General features: G+C 34.6%; 1 protein-coding gene across 1 annotated transcript in view; it reads left to right on the forward strand.

The window, feature by feature from the left end:
* The window catches only part of LOC145683064 (uncharacterized), a 43661-nt gene that overhangs the window by 16640 nt on the left and 13365 nt on the right, over positions 1-13656 (forward strand). The window contains exon 3 of the mRNA XM_081754424.1: positions 9301-9495. Within this exon, the coding sequence (XP_081610550.1) occupies positions 9301-9495 (195 nt within the window). The remainder of the gene's footprint in view (positions 1-9300; positions 9496-13656) is intronic.

The following is a 13656-nucleotide window of genomic DNA, read 5'->3' on the forward strand; positions in this document are numbered from 1 at the left end:
TATAATTCTAGGATAACAAGAAACAGGTTGCAGGTGCATCGCTGAGGTAGTAAAGTTTCTCTCAATGAATGAGCTATCATACATGGGGATTGAGGATGTGCACTCAAAAATCTGCAAGAATTAAATCCTTATAAATTAAGTTCTACTGGAATTTCCAAGTCCCCAGTGAATAAAATTCGAAGCTGAAGTCCATTTTTATATGTATTTCTCAAAACAATATACGTTACCTGAAGTTCAGAACGAAAAAATAAATGTGTTGACAGCTATGGTACTTGACAAAATAAGATCAGAATATGGTTAAAGTTAATCACAGTTCTTTTGTTTAAAGACATTCGAAACACGAGACTCTTCTGGTGTTCAAAATTTGTAGTAGTTGTGGCATTTGCGAGAGAAGTAAAAACGGGGAGCAACTGTATTGCGCACACTCTAGATCCCAAATTGCGCACAAATCTTTGTAGGTCTTACTGAACACAGATTTTTGTTCAACGTTACCACAGTGGTAGCTTTAAAATAATTTTCGAGTACGATAATGTGATTTTATTTTCTGGTACTAAAAGCAATAATACCTCAAAGGAATCAACTTCGTTTACTGAAAGTTCATCAATTTCACTGCTTTTATTAATTTTCTAACAAGCAAAAGTTTATGAAGCAAAAGCATGTACGGTATCTACCTAACTAAGATTGCGGATTCAAGTATGCTCGATATAAGTGTTTGTTGTTTGGGACAATCTTTCTCCACAAAGATTGTCCCAAATGGAATCGACATCCAATGATATTGCATTCTGAGAATATCTCTTTGATAGCTTCGTGAGGTCCGGTTTTACAGTCTAAATGGATTGACTTCAAATTTATTCTAAACTTCTTATCATTTCCCACATTGCTTTGTAAGTTTGTTTATCCTTTCCTGGCAGAATATAGAGACAAATAAATCCATTTATGTATGCGTGAATAGTATACAGCTGATGAAAATGACGACGAGCATAACTGTTAAGGTATCATCGGAGTAAGCCTCAAAATCAATTGTCTCACACATAAATCTGAAAAGTAAAAGGAGAAGAAACGTTACTTCAACTGCATTTAATTTATTACCACTAATACTACAACTAACATTTCCTATTATTCAGTTGTTCATCATAGTCAAGTTAATAGAAAAGACAGCCAACAATATTGAAATTTTAACCTATAGTAAATATCATTACATACACTACGAATATGTATAGTAAATCTTATCATTGTTTGTACTTAATGTTACTCGCACAAATTAGGACGATAATCTTAACTTCTTCATTTAGAAATAGAAACTTTTCTCCATCATGACTGAACTCATCTTCTCTTTGATTCATTTGCTCAGCAGCCTCTGTAATATTTTTCGAACGAACTAGTGTTTTTCTTTTCGAATACTGTACATACCTTCTCTACATCTCTTCATATTCTTTCCCTCTTCTAATCCTTGTATAAATTAGGTAGCTCAGTACTAAAAATTTTATTCGATCTTTCGTTCTGGTATAACCTAGTCTTTTCTTACGATTTCTCGTAGCTCGTGCCTTTGAACCTTTGAAAATAACTCAAGTAATCATTGTGTCCTCTTTCTTCCAAAATAAGTTTCCTCGCAATCGGTGATAATGACGGCACAATATGATTTCAATGTACACCTGGAAAATAATATTGCCAAGAGTGTCTAATAGATGTGATATATCCTTAACCAATTTACATTGCTATATATTATTAAAATTCTACTATATATACTATAATTGAAAAAATTATAATAAAAGTCTTTTTATAATTGGTCTATGGTCTTACTTTACTTATCGCCACTGTGATCGTTTTGTATTCTCCCGAAATCGACGATACTTAAATCCATCCTTAATTCTAGAAGCAGCTCATTTTTCAGTAACACTCGGAAATCCGCCAAACATAATATAAGATAAAATATTTTCCATCTTACAACATTGCTTAATATTTTTTGTGCAATCCTGCACATTATGATAGCTTGTTAACGGCTTATCAGACAAAACTGATAAAACAGGAAAAGTGTTCGCTATTTCATAAAAACGTGCATATAGTGGGGTGTTTTCAATTATCGGATTTACAACGATAATGTATATCTTATGTACTTTTAAGTATCACTTTTATTTGCGGGCAAAATGAGCTATTTAAAAGGGCACAAGTTATCAAGAAGACGAAGAAGAAGAAATCATATAGAGAAATAAATTAAATATTTTGTATTAAATTCAAGGATCTTATAAAATAGAGGATCTGCCCTTGAAACAAAATCTTGAAGCCATACGTTACAGTTTCGCCACACCCCTCTACCCACTCCACCCAATAGGATCGCAATGTTTTGAGCCAACAAACATGGCGGAAACTAAAGTAGCCAATCAGACGATGGCGGAGAGTAGCCAATCAGACGTGACGATGCTCTGTTGTTTGTGGCTTCATTATTTATTAGGATGAAGATATATATGGGCAGATCTTCTATTTTATAAGATCCTTGATTAAATTGAGGGTTTTCTCTGTTATCGTTGCTATGACGATTTGTTTACTTGTTTTGATGTCGTTGCTATAGTAACTAGAAAGATATAGATGTAACGAAGAACCATCTTGTGTAAGCTAAATGTACAATATTTTAAGGTGTCGAACAAGTTATACGTTCAAGTATAATAATATATATTTGAAATGCATTATTGCGTTGAATTATTCTAGATAATATTGCATAAACATTTAGAATCAAGGCATATGTAACATATCTCACGACAGAATTAGCGTTACAGATTTATCATCTAAAAATATACTAGAAAACTTTTTTGAAGTTCTTTCGACAAGAGGAGATACTTTCACTGTTATAGCAGTCGTAGTGATGATAGGATAGAAGGATATAGGGGATGTGCTCAAAAGTTATTAGAACAATAACATTAAAGACTAGTCAATTAGGTTTATTGCTATAATAATGAACTTGCGTGCAGATTTTCTTTTCAAAAAAGAAATAATTGGGGTAGAAAGTTTAATAGGTCGATGAGTCAACGATGCGCAGGACATTTGAAAACAATGAAAACTAATCAAAAGAATTTTGATAATATAAGTTCGTGCTGGGGTATTTTCTCAAGGGAACTAGGTCATGTAAACACTACGTTATCTACTGAAGTTTAAACATATTTTAAAAATTGCGTTGTATATTTGAATTCTGTTTCATTTTATCTCCAATGTTAGAAAATCCTATTAACATTTGAGGCAGCTAACAATGGCTATAAGACAAAAAAAAAGTTATCTCGGAAAACATATCAAGTTGTCAGATCTTGTCTCTCAGTTTTGGAGTACAAAAGACATTATGGATATGGCAACATGCTTACTGCAGCCAAAGACGTATTACAGAAGATTTGCACGAAATTATCAGATTCTGAGTTCACTCCATTTAAGCGAATTCGGAAAATTCTTCCGTCTTTAAAAGATTATGTTGTTGCAGCATCTCTAAATATGACTCAAGACGAAGCATTCTAACAAAAGCAAATTTTAATGAGGTATACCACCATACAATGTTATAAACTAAAGAGATATTTGTAGGGTATAATGAAAAATATTTGAAATCCTCAATTATATGTTGCCACAATCAGAAGCATTTTTGAACTCTTCCGAAGTATTTCATTATTGCAATAAACAAGCTTTCGAATTAAAAGTTGAAATTGTTAGAGAAAATATTTTATCGAGCAACGACAGCGACAGTAATATTTAAATTACCTCATATATGTTGTATCATGTTAGAGTGCTTCTCTCCATGTGTATAAATTATATGCATAAACTGTAAAAACTTTTGCTTCAACAGCAACATATAGGTACACATTTTCTTGTCTTACAACGGTTCTTACATCACAAAGAGAATCAACGCTTCTCAATAGAACATCCAAATTTGTTCTATTGGTATTAAAAAAAAAAAATACTCGAGCACTTTTAAAGTGGAGCTCTCGTTGACACATTATGAAAACAGTCTTGAAGAATAAAACTGTTGAATGTTTCTGGGAAATGAAATCAAATTTACGTTTATTTTGTGTTTACTAAAGCAAGTATCCATATTGAACTTACAATCTTTATTATTTCTATTACTTTTTGTACTGTAGAGGGTAGGAAAAACGCTTGTTTTTAGATTTTTGATGGTAGCGTGTTAGATAATATGTGCACATTCTTTTTGTTTTATTTGAAATAACCTAATCCTGCTTCATTAAGTAATCACAACACAAAAGTTAAAAGTTCTCAACCGTGCCAAGCACATATGCATCTTGTTCTGAAGTGTTTATGGAGAATGTTTTATAGATCCTTGATGCGAGTGATTAGTGTGATAGTGTCACATAATGATCAACCGAGAACTGATATTCGAGGTATTCATATAATACAGGATTAAATGAAACAGGAGTACAAATTAGAAATAGTGTTTCTTGATTTTGTACTCTCTCTTAAAGTAGTATGTTACACAAAATTGCGATTCATTTATGGTAATAATTTCATATTTTTATTACAAAGACAGCATACCAGCCCGACAATCCATGAGAGAAGTTTAGTTGCGATAGTTCTTCCCCCCCAAAATATTTTGGGAGCACGACGGTATTTTGGCCAGCTCAGTGGTAGACCACTTACGTCGGGTGTATAGGGTTCGATGTCCAGGGTTTTCTTGGGTACTCCTCTTTCCTTCCACATTCTCATTCTACTAATTATGTAATCACCTTTCACTTGTCTTAATCATCCATCTTTTTAGCCGGGCTGGAAAGTTGACTACAAAGGAACAATATGAGCTTTGTCACATCAAAACGTAATGAAAATAAAGCACCTAAATGGTCTTTCGAGATGGAAGAACTCAGGTTACATTTTTCTTTAAAATTAATAACTAGCAAAACAGGTAATTTTAACTATGCTCATTTTTTGTCCCCTATAGTTTGAAGCTCTGGTAAGCACTTTATAAATGATATATGTACACAATTATTTCATAGTGATCGTCCCGAAATATTCTTCCTTTAATCGTCTTGTTTTTCATTGAAATGTAGAAGGAAAAGCAGTGTACGATTTACAACTTTAAAAAATGAAAGAAAACTTACTCCAGACATCATTTGACTACAATATGTGTTAAGAAATTAACACTTTTGCGAAATATTTTATTGTGGTTTTGCAATAAAAATTAAGCTTCATTTCGTTCGTTACGTAATGCCAACTTCCGGTTTCATAATAATATTACTGACCCAGAAAAAAAAATTCAAAGTAACACATTCTAAACCAGCTATCAGCTTGGACAATCAGTAGAATTACAATATGTGCTTCTACTACATATAAAAAAATGCTCGCGTAAAACAGCAAAATATGAAGATAATAATTGCCTTTGCTTCCAAAAATGCGATACAAAAAATGTAAATTTCGATGCAAATTTAAATTGGATTCGTAAATTGCTAAGCAAGAGCCAGAATTTAAAAGGTATGCTGATATTATTGCTGCCGTAATTGCAATAATGTATCATGAAATAAATTTTCGTGCCCTCTCAAGAAGGTGTGCTCCCAACGAAATATTGCTAGCTGCGGACCTGGTCTGGAGGGCGGACAATTTTTTTAGGGGTACCCGGCCCCTTATTCCCTCTAGCGTCGTCACTTATAAGACAGAATCTGAGGAAAGTCTTTGACAATTGCAGTGTTATATAAGTTGTTCTATTTCCAAATAGTGTATTTTCATTACTTGTCATTATTTTGCCTTAGAAAATATTTATCCCAAACCACTTTGATTCAGCTTTCATTATTGTAAGCTGTTCTTTGGAAGTATTCAATAATATTGCCATTCTTCAAACGTTTTGGGTGCTCGTCTAGAAATCATATGAATAATAGCTACTCCATGAAATATCTTCATGTCTACTGCAAGCTCTTTGTAAAATTTCTTCGTCTCAGAAAACTTTAAGTTATCGAGGAAACTAGACTTGTGACTCAGATGCATCGAATCTCCTACTGAGAGGAACGGAGGGTGCAGTTCATTTTAATGTTTAAATAGTTACTCTAAATTACCTTATGTTTACTGACATGCTATGCACAGACAACTAAACAATACACAGTCATTTGTAAACCTAGTACACTTTTCACCAACACCTGATCATCTCTTCTGTTGATTCTTTAATATGGCGAATCTATTTCCTTCTAACAGGCCACTGCCTTTCCTATCTTTATTCTCCAATCTGTCTTCAACAAATCTCGTGATTTTCAAATGCCGTTCTCATTCTACAATTTTTGCGATATCAGCTCTATGAGATTGTACTGTTAGTATATTGTCGACCACATAAACCTTTATGTTGTTTCCAGAAAAGAATTACCATTTTAATCAATAATCATTGGCTATTTCATGATATGCATTATGATGTGTGCGCATATAAAAGTAAATTCAGTGTCTTCAGTGTATCGCCATATTTCCAGGGATGCTAAATGAAACTTTTCGAATGTTTCAGGACTTCCAGTCAATTCAATAATTCCCCCTTCTCCTTTGAGCGGCCTTGGATTTGGTCAAGAGCCATCACTGCAAGACATCGATGACTTTTCCGAGCAACAAAGGTATGTAGTAGACGTGGAGGTGAAGCAGGTATTATTCATGATTTCTCGAGAAGAAGCAAAACGTTTGAAGAATATATCCACGGTAATACTTCACTAAACAATTTGATACAGCCAAACGAATCGATATGGTTTCAGTTGAAATAAAAAAAATGAAATCTTTAAGTTTTGCGTCCCACGCTTATGCCAGTTAGGCTAAAGGAGACGTTGATTATGAGAAATGAATGAAATGGTCGAATGGAGAAAGTGGGAGAACCCCGAGAAAACCCACGCATACGGTGTTTATCCACCACAAAGTTCACGTGGCGGGAGCAGGGTTTGAACCCTATACCCCAAGCACCAGAGGTGAACGCTCTACAACTGAGCCACCGCGGCTCCATGTGGTTTCAGTTGAATACCATGCGGCTCCATGAAAGAAATTACAAGATAATAAACAGGCACTATTTGGAAATATCGCGTGTCACGTAGCACTTCAATTCCCAAGTATTTCGCTCAGTTCCTAGGACCAACAGCACTAACCAAATGGTTTCTCGTTTAATTGTTCCAAAGTTGATGGAGATCAAAGAAACTAACAAAGAAATATGGCTTTCAGCACTGGCTACGGCTAACAGAACGAACATGGATTCATTAGGTCCTGGAATCGCAAGGAAGCGGACATAGGAAGATGTTTTATGTGGCAGACGCTATCTCTTCTAGATACAGAAAAAGGCTCATCCATGGTGTTGACTCAGATTGTGATTTTGAAAAGCAGGGCTTTCTAGGAAGTGACAGTAAAAGATATATTAGTTTCCTTTGGTGTTGGACAAAACATTTGGTAATTTTACAGTGCCATTTCATGACGAATTTGATACTATAAAGGATCTTCCGAGAAGAGTGCAATGTATAACATTCGATGCAGTCGTTATTGGGCTCGCCAACAGCTCTAGGTATATCGATTTTATACAATCCACATGAACAATCTCTCATCTATTGTATGATAAAGACCGTATATGGAATACAACAACTGCTATAAATATATGATCTCCACGTACAATCGTTAGTCCTTCCAAGTAAAAACAATAGTTATATTTAAAAGGGAAACCACGCAAGTTATTATATCAGTGAATGATTATTTCGTACATCAACGCCAGACAAATAATACAGTCACCGAGACTATAAAGAGAAGAAGCACTTTAGATGTTCCCCACATTTAAACGATGTGGTTGCATCTCATCATCTTGTAGGAGAGGCAAGAAAATGGCATGTGGAATTTGGAACGCATTACAAGAAGTGATTAAAGCTTGTAATGAACTGGCCAACTGGAAGATAAATCAGGTGATCCCTTCAGTAGGAAAGCAAGTTGTGCTATTTTATAATAAGTCATGCTGTAAAAATACTATGAATGCAGCAATGAAGTATTTATTTACGAAGAAAAGTAGAACCATTTACTCAATCCCACCTACACAAGACACGCTGATTCAGCATGTTTGCACTGCATTTCATCTGTGCATGATTTGGTGACAGTGTTCAAAACTATTGCAGAATGCTCCCCAAGTAACTTCGTGAGCTTGGAAGAAAACTAAAGGCAATGTGACCTCATAGTGAACCACTGTATCCATTGCAACAAATAAATGTTTCGAATTGGTTAAATAAGAAGAATGCTTCGAAAATTGATGCAAATACTAAAAGTCCTTCGTTGACTTGTGTCTACTTTTGTACTGTAAAATACGTTACGAATGATCTGCTTTGAATACTTTTTTAAAATTGCCTTGGCTTCTGTATTTTAAAATAAGTTTGTGATATAAATAAAGTGTTTTTTTTGGCATACCGTATTTTTAATGTTACTTGAATATAGATAGCTCTTGTACAGTAACAATGTTAGCATTTACTAATTTTTGTGTCTTTTTAAAGATGCTCTTATGCTACAATTAACCAACTCTTTAACACTAATAACCATTATTTAGAGTTTAAGTGATTTGTGATAATTTACTTATAATTTGATAAAACAGGTGATGAATCAAACACATTAAGCATCAAAACTTGAAGATGTACAATTGAAAGTATTCAATCCACCCTACAAGTTCCCTTTTAAACCGAACAGCGCTGATATTGGTTTTAGTTTCAGTTAAAGATTAACTCATGGCATATTTACACGTTTTTGTCGTAGGAGGGACGTTGGAGCGTACTACTGAACTCAAAGGCTGCAAATAATAATCCACTCATGTAGGTTGGAAACCATGCCTTTCTAGATCACCACTCAAAATTTTAGCTTGGCTCCTTTCTGCAAATTATTAGGTATAATATGAAGAACATTTGTGCGAATAATGACTTCTTAGTCACAAAATGCACAGTTAACAAAAAATTTGAATCCTGTCCTCAAACTATGAGGCAGGCAATATCTAGAAGGAGCCAAGCCAGAAGTTGTTAACTGAAATTAACGTCAATCATCGTGACTTACACTAAGTTTCCAAATCTCTCATAAAGATATATTGGTTACAAACTTTTTCTTCGGTTGTTCCTCATGCGTATAGAAATAAATGTCCATATTTTCTCTATTAATTATTTTTCTCATATTTATTGAGAAAGTACTGCCTTTTTTTACTACATTTTAGAGCCATCCTCTTTGTAATCATTTACTTGTTATAATATCAGTCTCCTTTACCATAATAATCAATTGTCAAGATTGTTACTAAATATTTCAGAAACTAAAAATTTCAGTTTATATTTTTCATGTTAGTGTATAATTCATTATTATCTGTTACAGAATGCAAACCATATGAAACATATACGAAGAAATGTGATGAACCATGTGATGTAACATGTCATGATCATTTAATTGAGCATAGGAAGTGTCCAGAAAATTGTGAATACGATTGCTATTGTGTAAAGGGATATTTTCGTGAAAAGGAAAACGGATTGTGCGTTCCAGAGACGATATGTAAAGGCGTAGTCGGATGGGGTAAGATATGTTCAATTTATTTTAGCACATGGGCTAAACAAGAAGAAAATTTTGTATTAACTTCAAACAATTATTTTAAGCAAAGTGGAGTGTGATTTGTTTGTAATGTTTGCTAACACACAACAAAAGAGTTTGCATATTATGTTATTATATATAAAGAACCATGTGTATATATGTACATGTACAAAGAATATATACATGTACTTGTGTGCAGTCGCCCCTTGTCAGTCTGAACGCTCAGATAACGCGCTAATAGATAGTGTGATGGGGGATGTTAGAACTGACAAATTGCGGCCAGGATTTTGTAGGCATTGAATTTGGTAGAGCGTAAAGTACAGGATCTGAAATGGGTTGACAATAAATAAAATCAAACATATACAAAAGAAACATATTGTGATATCGAAGGGGTTGAAAAGGGTGAGAAGGGAGTAAATTTTAGAACTGGTTAATCTATTTGCACTTACTTGTAAATCTTGGTGTTGCCTTCTCGATGATTCTCTCAATGGGTTGATGTCCGTCCATCCTTCTCTCTGGTCACTTGGTCGTTCAAGTAGTTGAGAGTTAAGGGTTTGCGAAACCCAGGCAGGAAATCCAACGATGCGAATACAGTAAATCTAATCAAAGTCGAAATAGCTCTCTAACGGATTATTCATCGCAACTGAAGGCTACAACGTTTGCTAAGGCAAAGTGCTCTCTAAGTTAGAGCAAGGTAAACTTCTCGTAAATTCGAAATCGTGGTTTATGCTCCTACATGTTGACTGGTCTCTCATACGATCCGGACTACCTCTTCGATGAAAAGTGGGGTGTTGATAGGAATGCTGACAGGGCAACAATCTGTCATTTTTATTGATTAAGGAATTACACGTATAAGAAAGAAATGACAGACAGCAAGAAAACTTCCTAGTAGGAAGAGCAAATGAACTGAGAAAAAGTCGAAAAGTTATTCAACATTAAATGAACGATCATGCTTCTCACTGTAATGAATTTTAAAATAAAATGTCCCAAAGTCCGAAATAAAATTTTTCGTTATGTGACCAAATACACATATCTTCACACTTGTACATACTATGTACAAAGAAAAATTCACTAATTTTAATTTTAATTTTTGCAATTATAGTACAACATGCTGAGAACAACTTTGAATACAAATATAGAGGCCGTCAAAATACGTATGCATGTAACGAAAGAAGATTCTATTATTTTGAATGATAGTCAGTAACTGAACGGGACATCGGTCACCGCACCATGACTTGTGTGCATATTATATTAGTCTGTGTCTCATTCCTCAGACTTGGTCTGACCAGAAGATCCAGACAAATCCAACGAGCTTAAAGTAGCAGAAATATCAGTTCTGTCCCATTATTGTAGAATGTTATGCTTGATATATACTGTTCAGTACATCGAACACTTCTTTGATTCCCGATGTAACATTTCTTAATGAAAGTAATATGTCTTGAAAACTTCAATATAATTTCATGTTTATTTCTGTTTCCATAGTGAAAAAATCCAGTGGCTTTTGAATATAAACTATATAAAATATTTAGGGAAACACTATTTGGGCTCAGTGTCCCATGGGTGTAAGGTAAAAAAAAAATATTCTTTCATTGTTTTAATAAAATTGCGTAGTACTTTCTACGGTTATATGCCTGTAAGTTAAAAGAGAATGATGACTAATCACACTGAATGCTATGAATGAACAGGTGATATGAAAATATGTAAGAAAACGAAAGAATTTCGAGAAACCTACGAACACAATGTTGCCCTACACAAATGTTCATGGACTGGGCTTGAACCAGAGACTTGCTCAGTGGCGGTGAGCGTTTTATTGCTGACCCGTCGTGCCTTCATATTGAGTTTGGACACAGATGGTTGAGAAAATGCAAGTACGTGAAAACGAAAATGGATTTACGATATTGAGCGATTAATTCCAACAATCATATTTAATATAAAAAAGTCCATACCCGGTCCATATTTATTGCCTCCTGCATTTTAAACGTGAACATTACTTTGGCAAGATACACTTAAATAGATTTTAAGTAAGTGACTACATTATCAAACACATAAAATCTTCGCTTATTTTAAAGTAAAACAAATGATAGCTTTTACTAAAAGAAATAACTCAATGCCATGATAAAGAAAGACGGACAGATAGTTATCAACATTAAACATATTGCTAAATTACATTTTCTTCGTAATACGAGATGGTATCAAAAGTTTCTAGGCTAGTTACGTTTACGAGAAAGTACCTAATTTCTCTTCATTTTCACACTACTACCTTCAAAATAATAACCGTGTACTGGAATAGAAACCTCCCAGCGTTTCTGTCACTGCTGGAATGTGTACTGGAAGTCTTTTCTTCGAGGTACGTGAGGACATTCTGCTATTCGCTCTTGATCTCCACACTGGCGTCCAAACGGAGACTTTAGAGTTGCATCTTCAGCTTTGGGAAGATGGCGGAGACCGTAGTAACAAACCTGGTGAGTAGGGTGGTGCGGAAGTGCAAATATATTGTTTCTATTGGGAAACTCATGTGTTAGAAGAGAATGGTGATAGTGTGCTTTGTCGTCGTGATGCAGTTTAGGTTTTCGTACGCCACATATCCTATTTATTTCACCGAATGTTCGAATGTCCTCCGTCAACCGCCTTCAAACCTGCTATTGACAGTCTGGACCCTAGGGACGGATATGTGATGCAAAATATTTGTCATGTTGAAAAGGCCGATGAGCATGCACTTAGTTGAGCTGTTGAGATGATGTACTCTTCCACTGCGCAGACTGATGCTTCGTCTTAGGATCGTACTCGTTCATCCAAGTTTCGTCACCGGTAATGATGCTCAAAATGAAGAACGAGTCATCCACGGCACGCTGACGGAGTTCTTTGTAGACTTCGAAGCGACGTTCCTTCTTCTTCTGGGACACCACCTTGGGGATGAAATTGGCAGCGTATGTTCAAATCACACATAAGAATTATCCACACTCTTCCATATTAAACACCGAAAATGGCAACAATCTTCTCGATTGTTCTCCAACAATCGTCATGCACAAATTGCAAAATGGTTTCAACATTTTCGATGTAGTGCTTATCCTGATTTATCGTCTTCAATCATCGATGTTCTTCCAGTCTTGAAGCGCGCGTGCCACCCAAATCATCGCGAACGAATCATCGCAGCATTGCCGTAAACTTCCCGATTTATGTCAAGCGTCTCTGTCTTGGATTTGCCTAGTGTCACACAGATTTTCAAGTTTAATCTTTGTCTTAACTTGCTGTCCATGATGAAATCGCAAATGTGGTAACGCACATGTTCAGAATAGCACCACCTGCACAGCTCCTTATGTACACTCATGTCCAAAATTATTGTTGCATGTCTATAAATAGGTTTCTATAGGAGTATAATTTGATAACGAATCTGACCGGTATTTGTTATGATAGTATGTGTATAATCGGCAAAGACATGTATATGGCAAATTTCATGTCAAAAGAGCAATAAATAAGAACAATATAACGAAAATAAAACATTCATGTCCATTTAGCAACATTTTGTTTCACTCATTCTAATTTTTGTATTTATAATTATTTTTCAATGATATTTACCACAAATATACATTTCCCGATTATACATATAGTATCAGTATTAAAAATGCCCTGCAATATCATTATCAAATTATATTCTTACAACTAGACAGTTATATATATAAGACAATCATTTTGGACATGAGTGTACACAGGACGATGTCTCTAGGTACAATGACTTATGGAGATCGGTGTTCCCTGTGAATGTGCTTGATGCCACCTGTTCGCTTGTTACAGACTAGTTTCGAAACATTTTGGTACCATTTTGTATAATAGAACTGACTAAGTATGTTGTATTAAAATTATTGGCTGTATATGATATTTGAGCTAATATGTCCCCAATAATTACATCGTAATCATTTAATAATAGAACTTAGAAGAATGGAAAATTTGTCCCTTTCAATTTTCTTTACAGTACCAAATTGTGATTTTAAATCCAAATAGTGACAGCTCCTGGAGTGTAAATGAGGTTGGGCACAGACAAAATATTTATACTTTAGTATAATGGGATAGGAGAGTTAAGCAAAGGTTATCTTTTTCACCCCTTGCATATTATAAGTAGTCTTGTATTTTTAAGCGTAACAAATTGCT

This window comes from Thermobia domestica, chromosome 4 (genome assembly GCF_964235325.1).
Source record: "Thermobia domestica chromosome 4, izTheDome1.hap1.1, whole genome shotgun sequence".
NCBI lineage: Eukaryota > Metazoa > Arthropoda > Insecta > Zygentoma > Lepismatidae > Thermobia > Thermobia domestica.